Source organism: Rhinolophus hipposideros (genome assembly GCF_964194185.1).
Source record: "Rhinolophus hipposideros genome assembly, chromosome: 17".
Classification (NCBI taxonomy): domain Eukaryota; kingdom Metazoa; phylum Chordata; class Mammalia; order Chiroptera; family Rhinolophidae; genus Rhinolophus; species Rhinolophus hipposideros.
This window is the reverse complement of record NC_138063.1, coordinates 13,298,213-13,317,891: the sequence shown is the minus strand read 5'-3', so window position 1 is coordinate 13,317,891 and position 19,679 is coordinate 13,298,213. Positions and strand designations below refer to the sequence as shown.

General features: G+C 41.4%; 1 protein-coding gene across 13 annotated transcripts in view; it reads left to right on the top strand.

Moving 5' to 3' along the window:
• The window catches only part of NEDD4L (NEDD4 like E3 ubiquitin protein ligase), a 315,839-nt gene that overhangs the window by 280,324 nt on the left and 15,836 nt on the right, over positions 1-19,679 (top strand). For all 13 annotated transcript variants that reach the window (XM_081079103.1, XM_081079104.1, XM_081079105.1 and 10 more), the window contains 6 exons: positions 5,929-5,994; positions 7,766-7,995; positions 9,491-9,612; positions 12,027-12,097; positions 13,772-13,867; positions 19,169-19,242. In XM_081079103.1, the coding sequence (XP_080935229.1) occupies positions 5,929-5,994; positions 7,766-7,995; positions 9,491-9,612; positions 12,027-12,097; positions 13,772-13,867; positions 19,169-19,242 (659 nt within the window). The remainder of the gene's footprint in view (positions 1-5,928; positions 5,995-7,765; positions 7,996-9,490; positions 9,613-12,026; positions 12,098-13,771; positions 13,868-19,168; positions 19,243-19,679) is intronic.

Genomic DNA, 19,679 nt, shown 5'->3' with positions numbered 1-19,679 from the left:
AAGTGCTGGTAATGCCTAAGCTAAAACAGACAGCTACTCTTTCTCTGTGTAGCTTAATAAATACCTGCCTTCCTACTATGGCTTTTTTTGGATATAGTCACAGTCACAATAAGTTGTTAGAATAGCATTTTCTGTACTTCATCATGAGAAACAGGTGAATTCAAGAAACAATGCTGTTTTCAACTGGCAGAGGACTTTTGACTTGATAATTCTGAAGCTTTTAAAAACATTTTTATGATTTATTGATCATCTACTTTCACTCAAGCTCTTAGTCTTATTAATTTCTATTAAAAACTCTTCAGCATCATAAATCCAGGTAGATTTGCCCCCAAGAAGGATCTCTATTTCTTTGTTTTCTAAAGAGCTTTGTTTACTCTTTTATTATTATTAGTGATATGTCTTTTAATAAGAGTGTGTATTTAGGCAACTATCAACTTAGTGGAGACCTCTGGCCTTTGTTGTCCTTCAATTCTAAATATTTGATAATTTCCATGATTTCTCTCCTTGACTTAAATGTTATTTGGAATGGATTTTTTCATTTCTAAGACTATGGGAGAATTTTTGCCTGTCTGTTTCTTCTTGATTTCTAATTTTATTGCACGGTGGTCAGAGAATATTGTCTATGGAATATTGATTATCAAATATTTGAAACTTTCTTGGAGGTTCGGCCATTTTTTGTAAATGTTCTTTTTGTGTTTGAAAAGAATGTATATTCTGTCTTTCTTGGGTATAGAAGAGTTCTTTAAACACCCATTAAATCAGTCCTGTGGTGTTCAAATTACCCATTTCCATTTCTACTTTTTTCCTGGCTGTTTTATCCAACCAAGACAATATATCAAACTCTCACAGTGACAATGGCTTTGTCAGTCATTACATTCGCTTCCTCTTCATTAGTATTTGCGTAGGATATCTTTACTATCTCTTAACTTGCTATGGTTTTTTTCTTTTTTTCCCTTACCTTCTATTCAGTGGATAGAGCTATTTTCTCTCCTTTTCTATACTTGCTTGGAAATTGTATTTTCTATTGTTGTTCTCTTAGTGTTCACATTAAAATTTTGACTTAATGTCAAAATTAACCACTCTCTATTCTTCTCCTGGATAATATAGGACTTTAGGAGACTTGCGTGCCATTCTTCCCACTCCCAATTTACATTGTTCAGTGGCGTTTTAAAACTGCCTTGTCTTTAAACTTTCCAAATCATCATTAGTATTTTATCTTTTTTTCAACACTTAATGCTTACCTAATTTTACGTATGTGTAAACAGATTTCTTTGCCCACCACTGGTTCTTGTATCTCTTTTTTTCTAGGTTAAAATTTCTTCATATTAAGTATAACCTCAAGTTCATAGTTCTCAAAGAGTGGTCTACAGATTAGCACCATCACTGTCATCCAGAAACTTGTTAGAAATGCAAACTTTGGGTCGCATCCCAGACCTACTGAAAACCAGCAACTTTGGGAGTCGGCCCCACAATCTGTGTTTTAACAATCCCTCCCAGGGATTCTCATGCCTGAGAATCTCTGCTCTAGCAGCAATTTCAGTGAGAGCCTGAGTGGCAAACGCGTTTAGTCTGAAAGGACTTATTTGACCTCTCTGGTAAATGATAGTTTAGCTCATTATAGAATTCGTGGTTAAAAGTTATTTTTCTTCAGTTCTTTGGAGATATTCTTTCATGTATTCTGGTCACCTTAACTGGTGCTGAGAAGCTTGTTATTGATCTAATTATCGTTTTTAGTGTGTGTGTTTAACTCTGTCTCTTCTCTGGGGATTTTGAATTTTTCTGTGTCTTTGATGTTCTGCAATTTTGCTGTCACGTGTAGATTTTCTCAAAACCTATATTATTTCATTAACCAATGTCACCCCAATAAATTTAATGAATAAATTAGTGTGGATTTCTTTTTATTTATTCTGCTTTGGACTCATTGTGATTCTTCAATATGGGGACCATGTCTTTCCTCCATTTTGGAAAATCCTCGGCAATTACTACTTTACATAGTGCATCTTTCCCTTTCTTTTGGATTATCTGTATCAGTAACTTCTATTGGGTAATTGATTCACTTTCTCATCTATCTTCCTTATCTCTTAGCTTTCATATTTTCCATCTCTCTGCTGTATAATGGGCTCAGCTCTTCCAGTTAATTCTTTCTTAAGCTTTTTATAGTCTACTCTTTGTCAGTTCATTTTGTCTATTATTTCAGTGGCTGTGTTTAATTGCTCCAAGTTCTATTTGGTCTTTTGAAATTTGCTTGGTCTTTTTAGTTGTTAGTGTTCTGTCCTGTTCTTTCTGTTTATTTATTTATTTTTAATTTATACTTCCAACTGTTTAATTATTCTTAAAATAGACTCTCGCAGATTATTCTATTATCTCTGGTCCCAGGAACATAAAATTTCCCACTTGCTATACTGTAGGCACTCCTGAATGGTAGTTTATTGCCTAGTTCAGTTTATAATTTGTGTGTGTGTATGTATGTATGTGTGTGTATGTGTGTGTGTTCTCATCTTCATTTTTTTTTTGTTTTTCCCTATGGGGCTTTTATAAGTTCTGACCTGTATTTACTGTTAACTACTTAGCTTGGGTTCATTCATCCCCAATTAGTATAATTATGCATCTCATACCCACTTTGGTGTAGGCTTGGAGTATGAATTTATTACAGGTCTGTTTCTTTTTCTTTTTCTTCCATTTATGGTCCTGGACAGAAGGTAAGCTTCCTTGCAACTTTCCTGGGCCAGTGGGTATAGTTGTCTTGTCCCCTTTTCAGATGTCAGTTTTAAGCAGGGCATTCTGTTTTGGTTCCCCAGGTCACATAGACTGTCGGCCAAGTTCTGTGCCCCATGTGAGCATTAAAACCCAAGCCCAAACACCTATGTCTAGGTCCAGTGCCCACTTATTTCTCTATTTTAGAGTCTTTCTGCTTATCTGGTACCTAGAGTTTCTCTTTTTTCCCAAGTTTTAAAAATATCTATGTATTAGGGGATAGGAAACCTTTTCTACGTCAGCCCAGCACAGCATTACTGTAAGTCAATATGCTTTCTGTACAACAAACATCACCATTAAAAGCATTTATAAATTGCTCTCCACACTTGCTGCCCTAATGAATTCTATCTCATGCTTGTATAGCACTTTGTACTTTTGCGAGAACTTTATAATCAGCTGAGTTGAACTCTCAGCAATCCCCATAGGAAGCTAGGGAAGATGTTATTATTCCCAATTTGTCAAAAGATCACAAAGCTAATTGTGTTGCCAAAACTTCGGAATCAGGACTAGAGCCCCAATGTGCTGGCCTCGTCAGTGTCTTCTCATCAGTGTCTCCAAAGAGCTCGAGTACCAACTGGACAGTAATGACATGGAAACATTGAAAACCAACTTACGCCATAAATCAGGTTTTCATTTAGCTCCAAAAAGAAAGCATATTTAATATTGAGCCAAAAGGCTTTAATCAAAAGGCATGTTAATTTTTTAAGACATGTTAATTTTTTAAGCAGGCTTATTTTACAAGTTAAATTGTATGTAAGAAAAAAAGATGCCAGATTTTCAAGAGAGAATAATTTGGCCAATACAAGATATATACTATCCACGTAATTCTGTTCAGAGGCTACATTGATGGATGTCTTCATCCTGTTTTGTTGTTGAAATCTTTTCAGGGAGAATATAAAAATCTACTCTTCTTATTCCATCCTAAGAACTACCTCTAGACAGAAAAGATAAGTACTGGAGGAGGATAATGACTTTTCAACATTCATGCATCATTCTACAGAAGAAGAAAGACCAGCAAAATCTCAGCATCTTATTTCCACCCACATCTAGTCAGACAAGGGAATGGATATCACAGGATGGGGGCAGCATTTTGAAATATATTCCATGGGAAATTTGTCATTTAAGACTATTGAAGTTGTAGTCACATGATGAATGTTTAAGCCTTTTTTCAACATTTTTCAGGGGGTGGAATAAAAACAAAAAATAATTGCTGAGAATCATAGGTTTTTAAAGTTTGTCTTGTCAAATACTTTTGCTTAACGGTGAAGAAATTCCGTCATGGAGAGGTAGCTGGCAATAGAGTCTATTCTAGAAGTCAGAACTCTAAAGTTAGGCATGCAGTACTGAAAGGAAATAATTTATTTAACTGAATTCCCCTTTATCACAGTGAATCATAGCTAAGAACACCAGTGAAACATTTTCCCTTCTCAAGACTTTGCACTCACTTTTCCTGTCATAATTTATTCCCTCCTATCGCTCTGGTTTCTATTCAGATCTCCCTTTCTCAGAGCTGTCTTCCCTGACTACCTCATATAAAATAGCCTCCTAGGAACTCTGTATCGTGTTTTCCTTGTAGTGTTTACCACTGTTTATTCATTTATCTCTTATTGCCTATTGCTCGTAATAGCTTGTAAGCTCCAGGAAAGAACAGGGAAAGAACTCTTTGAATGGACCATTATTTCCCTAGCACCTAAAATGCCTGGCACAGAGTAGGTGCTCAAGATATAGCTGTTGAATGAACCACCAAAGAATGAATAAATAAAACTAGATAGAAAATACTAATTGTTAGGGGATATAGTATTGGTAAGAGCAAAAAAACATGGTAAGATCTTTATTAGCTTATGTCAGAACATTGTATCCTTTTCCTTATGTTGGTGGTTGTCCAGATATTGATGAAATTTCTACCTTTTCTAGAATCAGAATCCATAACGTGATTTTTTTCAGGCTAAATGCTGTCCAGAATAAATATAATATGTGGTCAAATCTAGTGTTTAGTGGAAAAGCAAATGAGGACTGGCTTAAAAACAAGAACAGACCATAGGTAGTATAAATTGTTTTTAGAATGTTCTTAAGACTGGTTATTTGTTTTTGTTTTGGCTTAGTTATTTGTGTGAGCGTGTCTTAAAGCAGTATGAAAGAGGGAAGCTTTTGTTGGTCATTTCTCCTCTTTCTGGTTGGGAATAAACACGGTGAAGGTGTAAGGTTTGGAGACTGGAGACACTTTTACTAAGGATCAGTTTATTTTACTAACTTAGCCCAAAATGATATCAGCAGAACTATTCTTACCCAGTTTGCACTGCTCACTAAAAAGCAATGAGTTGTTCTGAGTATGAGGCCGTCACCGTTATGTCCTTGTGTATGTAAAGGCCAGTCCTTTCTGCTTTATAAGTAAATTGTAAGCTTTTTCAAGAGCCTGAAGTCAGGGCTCTGGCACTCAGATATTGTGAACTATAACATAGCAAGTACAGAATATTTAAGTGACTACATTAAAATGTTATTACTTTGCCTAAAGAGGTTCTAGAACTTTTGAGTAATGGTAGTTAGCTCAGTTACTGAGCCCACTCCTGTGGTGCCATTACTCTTCTTCATAGATAAGGCATACCAGATCTTAAAAGTCCTTGCCCAAGACTACTTACTACTTAGTAAGGGGCAAACCTTCTGGCTCCTCAATGGAGGGCTTTTCCAGAATGCTATCTGATGCTATATTCCTTGACAAGCGTTATCAGTTCACATGCCTTTTTGCTCCCTATAGTTCCTCCTAAAGATTTTTACAGCATGATAAGTCTTTTCAGAATGACAGTTTAGGTCATTTTGGGTTGTGTGTTAAAGTATCATAACAGAAAAAAAACAGATCACACCCTATCTGACTCTTATTCAGACAAAAGTCAAAAGTCATGTGGAAAGTGTATTTAGTTTATGTAGCATATCCCTAAATGATTTCTTGAATATTAATATAGTTGTTTTCAGAGGTAAAAGTCCCATTCAATGCTAGGTAGCTTTAATCATTTCTAGAACTTTCCCATGTGCTATGTAGACATTGTGTAAATTTCAGTAAGTTGGAGCACGAAAATTTTAAGGTTTATGATTCATGAAATTCTCTGAATGTTCACTCAGTATACATAAAATTTCAAGCACATTGTTTACATTATCTAAATTTATAAATTTATCTTCCAGGCTGTTCCTTACTCCAGAGAATTTAAGCAGAAATATGACTACTTTAGGAAGAAATTAAAGAAACCCGTGAGTAACATGTCTTCCAAAAATGCTGTTTTAGTCCTTTGTAAGCTACCAAAGTTACTTCAGTGAGAACAACTTGTTTGTTATTTTTATATGTATACTAAAAATATTACCTTCCTTTTTTCACTGCACTTTGATCCACCTGGATCTTCAATCTGAATTTTCTTTTTAACAGAAATGGTAAGTGAAGATTAACTAGTATTACATATCAAATCACCCGAAGGGTAATTTCTTATGTAATACATAAAAAGATAGAAATGATTTCTGTGGGATATAAAATAATTCAGGACGTAGTCAAAAAGTCTCGAGAAGCCTGTGGAAGCCATTGCATATGGTTGTATTTAACAGAACCTGGATCCTGGTTAGAAAAATGTTCACGTGCTTCCCTTTAAATTCAAACATATAATTTTAATTATATTTATAGCATAAATGTAATTTATAATATTTAATTTTACTATTTACTATTATAATATTAATTTTACTATTAAGACCAAGTGCAATTTTAAGATTAAAATTCTCACTGGGAAACACTGCAAGATTTTTACGAAACTTAAAAACCCTCTAAGGTTTTTACAGGCAGTGTTTTAAATTACAGTATTATAGTTCGTACTGACTCATATCCCCCAAGTTTTCAACATTGCGTCTTCTGTTTGACTTTTTGATTTTACCCCTTTGGTGTAGGTTTTGCCCATTTTCTCCTCAGTCTGTGCATTCACAGTTATTTTTTCGTGTTTTTGCACCAGTCGCTATTTCTTGGTTTCTTCCCATTGGGGACAGGCGGGTGTCTGCCTCCACTCAGATCATCCCAGTTCGCTTGTACTCCATCGCCGTCTCTCCCTGCTCCCGTCCCTCAGCTGAGGCCTCATTTTCTGGACGTCTGCTGTGGATGAGGCAATGGGCATGGACAGATGCATGGGACACGGGCTCTGCCTCCAGAGCGCCCACTTAGGGCTCTGCCCTCTCTTCCCACACCCTGATTTAAGTCGCTCTTGGCTAACCACTTTGGAAAGGACTCACATTTGAACACAAAATCCGTGTTTACCTGTGAGTCACCTGGATGCCCCCCAGTAATAAGTGATGACTTTGCAGGTAATCGCCCTGTCTTACTCGATGGCACCTTCACTGTGCTATCCTCTGCCTGAAAACTGACTCTGCAAATCCATTTTCATAGCAAGGCCACCCCTGGCCCTCATTTGTTCGGGAAGCAATTGCTCCCCACTTCGGTCAAGTGCTTTTCTATGTTGACGTGTATTAGCTGTGGCCTTTGGGATGCTTTCCCACAACTCAGCATGATAATCAGGGTCCCACTCCCCACAGCAACAGAATTAGCTCATAGGCATCGTGGAGCCCACCTGCCAGCTGGAGTCCCTGCCCAGGTGGGGATTGCGGATGGGTTTTGATTACCTGGACTAAAGTCCCTTTCTTTGACAGAAACAGTATATAGAGTGGACCACATTTCAGTTGCTGGTGGGTGGATAAGTGTCCCGCAGTTGTTTAGAAAAGGGGGAGAGTATGACTGTCTTCTACTCAGCACAGTCTCTGGCTCAGGCTAACAGCTGCTGGTGAAGGCTGTGTGTCTCATCCTGACTGACACAGTGAAGCTTTCGTGCCTCTGAAGAAAACTCCATCAAGGAGAGAACCTCAGTTGGAACCCTTCGTCACAGCTTGTTTATTTGAAGACTGCCATTATTTCTGCTCTTTGTTGTTGTTTTCTATTAGAAAGTAAGGTGTATATTTACTGTATGATCATGTGCTAATTTTTTCTTTTGTGTAGGCTGATATTCCAAATAGGTTTGAAATGAAGCTTCACAGAAATAACATTTTTGAAGAGTCCTATCGAAGAATCATGTCTGTGAAAAGACCGGATGTCCTAAAAGCTAGACTGTGGATTGAGTTTGAATCGGAGAAAGGTCTTGACTATGGGGGCGTGGCCAGGGAATGGTTCTTCCTGCTGTCCAAAGAGATGTTCAACCCCTACTATGGCCTCTTTGAGTACTCTGCCACGTAAGTTAGAATGTGTCCCCACTGACACAATTTTATTCTTAATGAACTGAAACGTCACAAGGGAAGCAGCTCACTCATTTGCCATGAGTTAACCCCCCCACCCCACCCTTTATACGTCTAGAACAGGTTCTGATGCTGCCTGGTGAAATAATGTATGTACTCTGGGAACACCTACACATGAGTTTTTTTCTTGTCTGTTGGGTTCGTGTAACTGAAATTGAAAATGGGCTGGGTACTTATGGTAAGGAACAAAAGGCGATTTTCATTGGTAACGTTATGGGAATTCAGGAGAATTTTTCAGTGTCACAATTTAGAAAGTCACCGTTGCCATCGTCGTCTTGTGAACAGAAGTAGTTTCTGAAGTTACACCAGTTAAAGGCAAATGATGGTGGCTTTGAGGAGCATTCATCAGAGCCCAAAGGACCGTGCCCTGGTCCTATGAGGAAAGAACCAGATCCTCTCTTACGTTAGGATTCCACCATTGCCAGGCATGGAAACTAAGAGATTCAACTGCTTTCTCAGGAATCAAATGCTGCTGCTTACAAGGCCAACCATTCCTCCCCCAGGGTGTGGAGCCTCCAAACACTTAGGCTGGACCTGAGCCCCCTGTAGAACAGTTGTTGACCTTGAGGAAAGGCAGCCCATTCTCTAAGGGGACATGGGTTCGTCCACATCTTCCACCTGGTGCCAGTCTCCTAGGGGCTATTTTGGAAGGCAGCCTCAGTATCCTAGCCAGTTGCTCTAGCCAGGAATTACCTAGCTTATTTGTCCTGGTTGTTACCGAGTCCCATGAGAGAGCCAGCTATGTAAACTTGAGAGATACCATTCAAACAGCGGGCAGGGTAGGGAGACTGGATCCTCATCTCTCACGTATATTCCCGGAGGGATCTGTCTACAGAGCCTAATTTGAAAACCACCGATCTTCATGATTTTGAGACCAAAGAAGGACGATTAGGGACATGCAAACATTTTGTGGTTTACGTTGTTGAGACAGCTGTGTGCATCCCCCAGTGGCCTTGGGGCTTTTCAGGGTACAGTGGGGGCCAGACCAAAGGTTGGACCCATAGGGAAAATGTTAATCCCCAAACCAAAAGCCTCTCAAAGGAATGAAGCCTCCTCCTCACGGAGACAACCTAAAGTACTCCCGTGTGCAGTCCCTTTGTTACGTCACATTTTGCATCTTCCCAAGATATTGGCGGAACCATATGAAATTGACATTTTTGTTCCTCAAAAATAGTCAAGTATCAACGGTTTTTTATGGTTTAACTCACATAGGGCATATGCACCAGCTCTGTTAGACCTTGGTCATTGGTCATGGAAAGGGGCTAACTAAATGGTAAGTCACGTTCTCTAGCTTACGCCTTTCCCCATCAGCTGCAGAAAGTTTGCACGTGCACTATAAAAGCTTAATGACAGGTGGCAAAGGAGAATTCAAATTCTTGCATTTCTTACTGAAAAATATGATCGGGCTTTTTCTGTCTCTTCCTCCCCAAAGGGACAACTACACACTTCAGATCAATCCCAATTCAGGCCTCTGTAATGAAGACCATTTGTCCTACTTCACTTTTATTGGAAGAGTTGCTGGTCTGGCAGTATTTCATGGGAAACTTTTAGATGGTAAGTTATTAAAAAAGTCTTGAAGTAATAAAAATAGTGGACAGCGCTCAGTGCTGTTTGTGGTTCCTTATTAGGTGTCTTATCTTTTACATCATAGATTTTAAGCACAGCTTCACTGGTTCTGTGCATTTCAATAAATTATTTTATGTTTTGCTCATAATGGAGGTTCTTTTCCCTGATGTCATCTTAATTTGAGCACTGAGGACATAGTGTGAACATACAGTTTAAAAATTTTTTACAAAAAAAAACCTGGTGTGAAGCACAGAACATTCTGTAATTGTGCTTTTTTTATTTTCCAGAATAACTTTAGTGAGAGCTAGATTTGGTGACAGATGGAAAAGCTAATTGAAAAGTTAATTAAAATGATGTAATTCACCCAATATCCTGCTATTGTTTCATTTGTCCCCAAATTGTTATTTTTTTGAATGAGAAAAGACTGTAACTAATTTCAAAGCAATGTTTATAACTCAGCTAAGTCCCTGACCCTGGGACCACTGCTGAAACAGATGGCACAAAATAATCTCATTCTTACTTAGAGCATTTATGTCATGGAAGGATTTCAAGGAACCTTAAAAGTTAGAAATGAAGCCCCCTCCCTGGCTATATCTATAGGCTTATAATAGAGATGTCTAGTGGATTTGGTCATTTGAAAAGTTAGAGAACTCTATGGAAATCAGTGAGGAAGGAGAATCAGTAACATTTTTGAAGGATTTGGGGGTGAAATGGTTGAGGATGGAAGAGAGAGAGTAAGATTTGAATTTAACATTATAGTCTATAGAGATTTCCAAGGAAATTATGTTAAGTGCATCTATAGAACCTTAGCTAGTCTAATAAATAATTGATGTATCCTCTGTACTTTATCCTTTAATATATTTTTACTAGTAACCGCTAGCTGATTTTGATCTTTGATTTCAATATTGTATTTTAAGTGGGGGAAATAAGCACTTTTTTCTGGTGAGAAAGAAACTGTATTCTTTCTATATACATGTAGCCTGTGAATGCAACGTTGGAGTCATACCATAGACTGTTTCCACTGATAAAATTCGTTTCAGCCTTTTCTTAGAAGGCCATTTTATTTACCTTCTGCTAAGAAGACCTTCTTAGTTGCTGTAGGGAAATAGAAGATTTCCGTCTCGTCCCCTTCCTGTTTTTCCTCTTCATTACTGCCCAAGAAATATAGAGAAGATGTGGTCGTGACCTCAGAGCAGTTATAATCTAGTGGGGGAAAAACAGAAGACTCAAAGTAATAGAGCCCGAGCAGAAGGGAACACGGGGAGAACTCCCAGGAGACACTGGTTCGGCCGGGAGTGCTTTACCAGTATCAGGCGTACCTTGCAGAGGCACTCGGATTTGAGCATTTAGCAGCTGGGACCATTTCAGAAGAGGAAGGACTGGCCAAGGGAAGACTCCGTGGAGGGAGTAACGAGAGAAGCAGGAACAAATGGAGGTGTCTAGGCGATCGCTGCAAAAGGTGATGCCAGCGTATGTGAGGAATTGCAAAATTGAGAGCCAGGATGACCACAGAGTGTGTGGCCAGCAGCGTCTTTAGTTTCTTAAAAATGGGAGTGCCCCCAGAAGCAGAGCACACGTATTCCCTTCTATCAGCTTCATTCTCTACCTCCGTAGACACCAGAGGTGTTTGAGTCTGCAGCCCTCAGGCCGCCCTGAGCCAGTGAGAGTGGGAATATGCTACAAAGGATTGGTGACTGATTAGATGGGGGGGTAGATGGGGGGCGAGCCTGAGGGGCTAGGGCCCCCGCTGAGGAGGTGTGTGATAACTGACTTGCCTTAGGACGAGGTGGAGGTGGGTGTGCGTGGTGGTGGAGACCACCGCCATTGCCTCCCTCAGGCTTCGTCAGCCCTCCCCGGAAGATTGCACAGCCTTCTACATGGTCTCTGCCTAAGCAGTGATACTGAAATGCAGACGGATTTTCACCTGGCCTTTCAGTGCCTCCCTGCTACCCTCAGGCAGTGCCCCAAACTGTCCAGCACCCCATGCAAGCGGCACACTCCCCAGTGACTTCTCTGGCCTGTCCTGTCCAGGACACCCCGTGCGTCCGTCCTGACAGACTTGGCGAGTCCCGGTCTTATCCGTCTGCTTGGAGTGCCCTCTCGCCTCTGTTCCTGTGCCGCCTTTACACTGCAAACTCCCGTCGGGCCTTGAGGCTTGTTTGTTACCTCCCAGGAGCCTCTTTGACCCCTTTCTGCGGTACCACCTCTATTAGCGTAACTGCCCTCGTTACTACCCCAAAAAACAGGCCCTCATCTCCTTGGTCACAGATTCCTGTAGAAAGACTTTGTCGGTCCTGACTGGGTCCTTCATTCAGATGGCTGGCACATTAATCTTGTGTGTCATTTCTCGTGCGCAGCAGTGTCAAAGATTTGAAACTAACCCCATGTTCATCATATTTTAGGTTTCTTCATTAGACCGTTTTACAAAATGATGTTGGGAAAGCAGATAACTCTGAATGACATGGAATCCGTGGTGAGTAAATAACAGATCACTCCCACTGGGCATCACAGGACACTCGCGCCTTACAGAAAAGTAGCTGCGACCACGCTGCAGTCACAGCAGTTTTGATGGGTGTCATCGTTCAGTGTGAACAAAACATTTTGTTGTTCGAGAAGTGAATTGATCTCCCTAATTTTTCTAACCAAGTCGTTCCCATTAACTAGAAGTGTGGTACTTGGGTTGGATGCAGCCACATGTCAGTTACCTCTGCTTAGCCAGGGCTGGGGTGACCAAATTAAATCCAAGACTCATCTGGAGACCTCATTGTAGCCCTTGTTTTCCATCAAAAAGGGCTAGTACTGAATGTTCAGAGATTCATCTGCTGTCCCTCTGTCTTCTGATCTCAAAAAATATCAGGGACACAGGCCAAAAGCCTAGATAAAGGGAAGGGTACACACAGTCACCCCTAGACGTGGAGAGGTAAGTGACCACTACATGTGGAGAGGAATAAAACGAGTTAGAAAATGAATGCTGTGATATGTTTTCTGGAAAGTGATTTGGGTTTCCATGTTGCACTTCACTGATTTTATCTAGGCTGAAAGGATTTTCTACAAGAACAAAAACTGATGCTCTTTTCTTCATCTACCGTTTGCTTCGGTTTTTCTTTTAATTCAACTGTACCCCCACCGTCTCACCTCTAAGCCTAGGGGTATTTGCCCAAGCCCCAGCACACTCACACACAGGGCCATCGAGAAGCGTCTTTGTCCCTTGGAGTATCTGTAGCTCTGCTTTCACAGTCTGTCACACGAGTCAGAGGGTCTGGATACCTATCTTGGCCTTGCTATGGTGCAAACTGTGTGTGGCTCTTGTGTAGTTGGGTCCATGCACCATATTCTCCTTACTTACCAGGACTGATCACCGTTTCTGCACATCATGTTTGTGTGAAAGCAGAGGAGGACACCGAAGTGCTCTTGTGTCCTTTCCCCTGGTTTTCCCACGGGAGGTTTGCTAGACACAGCCACGGTACCAGTCTCCGTGTTTTTGTTTCAACTTTCACCTTGAACTTAACGTTTGATGCTTTTATTATTGCATAATGAGGAAGCTAGGAACACAGACATTTTTCTAAGTCTAAATTAATTTTATACCCCGTGTTGCCAGATGGTGCACACATTCTGTTTTGCCTTCTCAGAGCCCATCAGGTCCCAGCACCAGAGTCCCTGGGGGAGGAGGCCGGGCCGGTGCGGCTTGTGTTCTGGGTTCTGACACCACAGCAGCCATCCCGTTTGCTTACCCTGATTTGTAAAAGCACAGCGAGGGGCGTGACTTACAACCGCTGATACTCAGAATGTTCTCTGTCCTTCCTATAGTCCTCTGATGTTTTCACTCTTAAAAGATGGGAAGTATATTAATCTCTACACGTTCAATTTTATAATTTGATGACCGCCATCCAGAGCAGGCTGCTTCCTCTACACAGGACAGCATTCAACTAAAAACCCCGTTGCTACTAAAACATTTGTTTGGTTTGTATTTTAAATTAAAGGGGTAGAGTAGGTTTGGGGTGGAGCAGAAAACATTCCGTTACTGACTAATGTAATTCTTGACCTGTCTGAATGGAATTAATTAGAAGGACTTAATTATTTAAAGTCAAACAAGTTTGTCTTTTGGGGGGAAAAAAGCCTAATTTTAATTTCTGTGTCGTTACTATAGGATAGTGAATATTACAACTCTTTGAAATGGATCCTAGAGAATGATCCTACTGAACTGGACCTCATGTTCTGTATCGATGAAGAAAACTTTGGACAGGTATGTGTGGGGAACCCCAGGAACCCCGCTTTGACTTTCAGAGTCTTTGCTGCTTCACAGGTTGTAACACAATTTTGCTGGACAATTAAAAACAACCCCCCAGTTCACAGGTCCCTTCCTCAATGGAGCTGACTCGCCTGACCCCAGACCATACTACTTCAGGGTATCTCCCATGGCTCCCTGGGGCATATGCCATGGATGACTTTGCATTTATTTCTATGACTCGGTGCTTAGCATCTGCGTCTCCCACCAGGCTCAGTCTTAGTGATGGCAGCATTGGGTCTGCCTTTGGCTTACCACCATATACTCATCACCTGGCAGACTGCCTGCTGCGGGGTCTGCACTCAGAATAGAGTTGTTGAACCAAAACCGTGGGCATCAATGAGACACTTAAGCCCTCACCTCTTTGAGTCCTCGGCAAAACTGTTGGTTGCGTGGCAGGTCATTCTAACCCATAGAGGAAACCCATGCCTGTCTTGCGCCAATAGATGCCAACATTTCTTCGGCAGAGTGAAGTTACCACAGAATTGAAATGCCATGCCTCCGGCCTTTCTCGGTGCTTGGAGCTGCGTTTTTTCGTTTGTTTCGTTCCACAAGTAGAAATACCAGACCATGAAGTTTGGCGGTATCTGTCACTTCATGTATGAAATTGCAGCTGTTGCCATTATTTTGCCATTTGTTTTCTTAATGGTTGATGAGAATCTGGAGCGGCTGGTTTCTGGGGCCTACCATAAATAGCATTTCAGATGAACAGATTTCAACCTGTTTGAACAACTGTCCTATGCCAAGCAGAAAGAATAAACCGTATGCCCATGCAATCATGTACACACAGACACATGCACACACCCTACCTGGAGGAGGCACACTTTTAGAGCTAGAACAAGTAGAAATTCTTACTGCAAGTTCAGTACAGCAGCATCTGATTTGGTTGTTTTGAAGAGGCACTAGAAATGTGGGCTTTTAAGAAGCTGTGCAGGAGGGAGGGGCAGAAAATGGGCACCGGGCCTGTGGGAAAATTCTTCAGGACCAGGCATGAGTTAGCTTAAGGCATACATTGTCGACTGAGGAACCACTGCAAGGGGGCAAAAATTGGTTCTGGGCGGACGAAGGTCTCAGCCATTACAATGGTGTGTGGACCTCCAAAGGGCAACAGTATATATCACAGATGTACTGTGGATCTCTTTATTAAGATTACATGGGAGAAAGGGGGCAAATGGGAAGGGGAGCTATAAAAGCTGTTTAGGGGGCGTTCATGAAAATAGTCTGCGAAACACTCGGTTGGGGAAAGGGAGTGAGTGGAAAGGCAGAAACTGGAAATAGGAGAGAAAGGTGAGGGACAGAGCAAGGTCCTGGCAGAAGCTAGAAAGAACCAGCCCCAGAGCCTGATGTGGAAATGGCCCCAGGAAGGGTAGAGGCCCTGGCTCCTCAGAGTCCAGGTCAAGGGAATGGATGGCGGCTACAGGAAATGCAAAGGTAGAAAGGTGGGCTAGCGCAGTTCTCTCAGTACGGTCACTTGCTTCCAAGTCTGCGGGGAGAGGCCGGGAGGATGAGGAAGGTCCGGCCCCTCACCATCATCTCCCAGGGTTCGTGGAGCGCCAAACATGGGGAAAGAAGAGCCAAACCTGCCTGGCCAAGTCCAGTACACTCCATGTGATTCGAACAGCTTCTCAGCAAATTCCTCAGCCACTGGGCATAAGGTATCTTGGAAAGATTAGGGGGAAGCGTGTGAATCCAGCGTTTCAGCTGTGAGAGTCACAACTCCTCTAGTCTTTACAGTCTTTAAGAAGAGAGTTAAGTTCATCCTCGGACCAGTAGACTTACAGAAATAGGCCTTTTTTCCCCACAAGAACTTAGTGAGCACCGTGTTAGTGCTTTGCGTGCTGGGTCCTTAAAGAATTCATACACAAGACAGTCCTGACGCTGGCCCAGTGTATAGTGGGGAAATGGTCGGGGGTGGCAGGAAGCCCCCAGAGAGGAGGTGGAGAAAGGTATGCTCCCAGGGAGCAGCACACTTGGGGTTCTGGCACTGGCTCCATCTCTCCTTGCCTTTGTGTCCTGTCAGAGCAGTGTGCCTGCCTGGGCTTTGGCCACCGCCTCTCTAGCAGGACTGGCTCCTGAGCTTGGCCCCTAACGTCACCTATGGGAATCGAGGATTGACACAGGCCCCCTGTTGGACTTGCACTCCTCATTGGACGGTCCCTGCTTCTCTCACCTGGCCGGGCTGGCAGGTGGCCTCAGTGGCACATGCAGCACGGTCTGTGAGCACGTTCAGTCCGTCCCCTCCTGTAGCAGCGCTGTCTGAAATTAGCAGGTGTGAAGTGGCAGGGAAACACACAAACACAACAAGGCTACGCTTAGAATGTACAGGCAGAGGTGGAGGCCGGCCCAAGACATTTATGCACAAAGAGTCAGGCTGATCCGATTGTAAGAGTGGGGACTTTGGCATCTGCCCAGTTCAGGCTTGACCCCGGTTCTCTCCCCTTCCTGCCAAGCCTCCCTCTCAGCGAGACAGTGGAGGTGATGGTACCTGCCTAGTAGGAACAGCAGTGATTTCCCCTGTGACGAGCCTAACGTGGCACCTGGGCCACAGGAAGCAGTCTGCAGTCCAGCCCCTGGAAGCCAGTTTAAAAAGTGGCGTTTGCACAGCAGCTGTAAGCTACTACCCACTAAAGTGTTATCAGTGAGGAGCAAGCAGGGTGCACATTTAACACCGTGGAAAGCTTGGGCTGAGAGGCACTCATGGCCAGGCTCTGAGGATTACCCCTGACGCTTAGGGAGCAGACCTGAAAACCCCCCTCCTCTGCCTGTTCTTGAGCTATCTGTCATTGCCGCCTGCAGAAACCCTCGGTCAGAATCAACCACAAAACCAGACCGCTGCCCTCAGACCCGTGGTGGTTTGACCTCCTAGCTTGGTGTGAATAGTATAGTGCCTTTAAAAAAAAAAACAAACACAGAAAAGATTATTTTAGTACGTAGTTTATCTGATTACAAAAGATTAATCTTTCAAATAAAATTAAAGCCAGCACAATAAAAAAAATCACTTCGAGTACCAACCACCTAGAGAAAAATCACAATTAAAATTTGGATTTATATCTTCAGAATTATTCTCTGTAAACACATGCATATAAGATGTTTTTTTACAGAAATGGAAGTGTACAATGCGTAGTTTTAACTCAGTATATCCTAGATATCTTTCCGTGTCAGTAAATATCAATGTATACCCTTTTAATGGCTACGGTGAATTCCATTTCATTGATCATATACTTTTTAAGCATGCCCTGTTGGTAGGCATCTAGGCCATTTCAAGTATTTCACTCTATAAACAGTATAGTGATTATACCTGAAAATACATATTTTGTACACTTGACCGATTTTTCCCTTGGTATAAATTCCAAGAGAAATTATTATGAAAAGGGATATGCACATCAGAATTTTGATGCCTGTTGCCAAGTTATCTTCCAAAAAGGATGAAATCACTAGAATCCCACCAACGATGTAGGAAGAACCATTTCTCCACACTCAGCAACACTGGCTGATTTGGCTCTTTTTCATCAGCTTTTGGGGGCAACAGATGTTTTTCTCCTTCCCCCTCTCCACCCAACTTCATCTGTGGTGGACCCTGTCATTTAATAGCCCTCTGGAAATTGCAACTCCCAGAAAAAATTCTATCTTATTATAGCTGATCTGTGCTGGAAGCCTCGCAGTACCCAGAACTGGGGTTGGGTTTATTAACTTGTCATTCGGTATGGGTCTGCTAGAAAGATTTCATTCCTGAGGGGAACAGCAAGACAATGTTTGAGGAGGAAGAAATGGTGGGGGGTAAAGGTGGGGAACCTTCACGAGTTTATTAAAAAATACTGCAAAAGTATAAATAAATACTGTCCACAAACTTCCAAATAACTGTCAAAGAACCGAAAATATTTTACTATAAGAAGCATCCCCACCCACTCCCTAAGCAAAACGGTTTAAGAGCCTCAAGAGTTGCCATGACCTGTCGAGGACAAGAACAGAGAACCACAGGGGGAAACTGGATGAGATGGAAAGACAGCAGTGGAGAGAGGGAACGCGGGCAGGGAGGAAGGATTTGAACAAAACTGAAAATACAGTAACAGTTCAAGTCCATATTGGGAAAGTAAAGAGTTGAGCTGACATTTTGAAAAATGGAGTTCCGTCTTGTGGTGGAAATCCCAGATACTTCCCAAATAAAGAAGAACATGTGAAGGGACTAGATCAATGTACTCTGATTGGGAAAGCTGTCTCAATGTGAATAGGAACAATAATCAAATGCATAATCAGAGCAAACCTTTGGCGATAAGCAAGATCTAAGTATTCAGGTCAGAGAGGTCAGCCTGTCCCTGGGTATGTGTGGCAGGGGGGAGGAGGAAGGCTGAACGTGGGCCTCTGCCAAAGCAAGATGTCAGTACAGACTTGAATCTGTCCCTCACGATGGATGTAAGCTGGAAACGTATTCTGGAAAACCTCCCCCTTCAGGCGTGGCTTACTTTCAGATGTAGCTGGGTATGTGTGTGTGTATAAGGGGTGGGGGAGAGACTGAAAGGAATCCCACCAAAATACTGATGTGGTTATCTTTGAATAGGGGAGTTGTGAGTGGTATGTTTTATTCCTTTTTATTTTTTCAAGATTTTTATGAGAAAAACATTTTATTTGTAAAAGAGTCGGCCTCTTCCTCCCTCCCTTTCTGCCGTTTATTGCTTTGTATTCACTGATATTAAGACAGGGCTGGCCCACATCATAGGAGAAGGTCATATCTTCATTTCAGCTGCTTAGCTCTTTATGATCAGGTAAAGCCATCTCTCCAGCTTCGTTTCTTAAGGTTCTTTCTTTTAAGTCCCTGCATTTTGCCTCTTTGAAAGCAATTCAACATATCTTTTTTATGACTATGAAATCTAATTTTCAGAAACAAATAAAATCCATTAGAATTTGGATCTCAGGCTTCTTGATGAATGTACCCTGTCTTTTCTGTTAACATAATTAATTTCTTAATAAATGAATAGCGGATGAAAAAATGTTGCTCCTTTCCATTGTTGCTAAATGTATGAAGAATAATTGAAACTCATAAATAACCATAATTTGCTTTTAATAATAACATCTTTGAATGTGTGACATTGTAACAACTTAAAGACCTCATTAGACAGTCTCTTGTACACAAAGCCTGTTTACTATAAACTATTTCTGAATAAATTTTGCTTATCTTCCTTTAGTAGTAAGACATTATTACTCAGTAATAATATACAGAATAACTTCATGATGGTGATCGTTGTTTTATCTTTGTAATTACAGACATATCAAGTGGATCTGAAGCCCAATGGGTCAGAAATAATGGTTACAAATGAAAACAAAAGGGAATATATTGAGTACGTATATGCATATTTACTATCTTTTATTGAATTGAACAGCGTATTAGGTTGATATCCCTTGCCTTATAAAACAGTTCATATGGCCATATTTTCAATAATATGAGTTCCTTGCTGGTTTGGGCTAGTAGGAAGTTGAATTATGGGGTGGAAAGTATGACTCATATCATGACTTCAGTTTGCTGCCATGTGAAGGAGCAGTGGAAAGAGGAAAGGGTGTACATTACTGAGTCACATGGCAGATTGTTTGGAGTATGTGGATATCTAGTCTAAAATTGAGAATCGCAACAATGGAATGAAGTATCAAAGAACAGTGGGTAAATTTAGGAACAACCAAAGTAAAATATTTCATCTCTCTGCCAACTTCTTTTCCATAGTGAAAATGTAGCAACATAGTGAAAATGGATGAGGAAATTCAGCACTTGCAAACATAATAA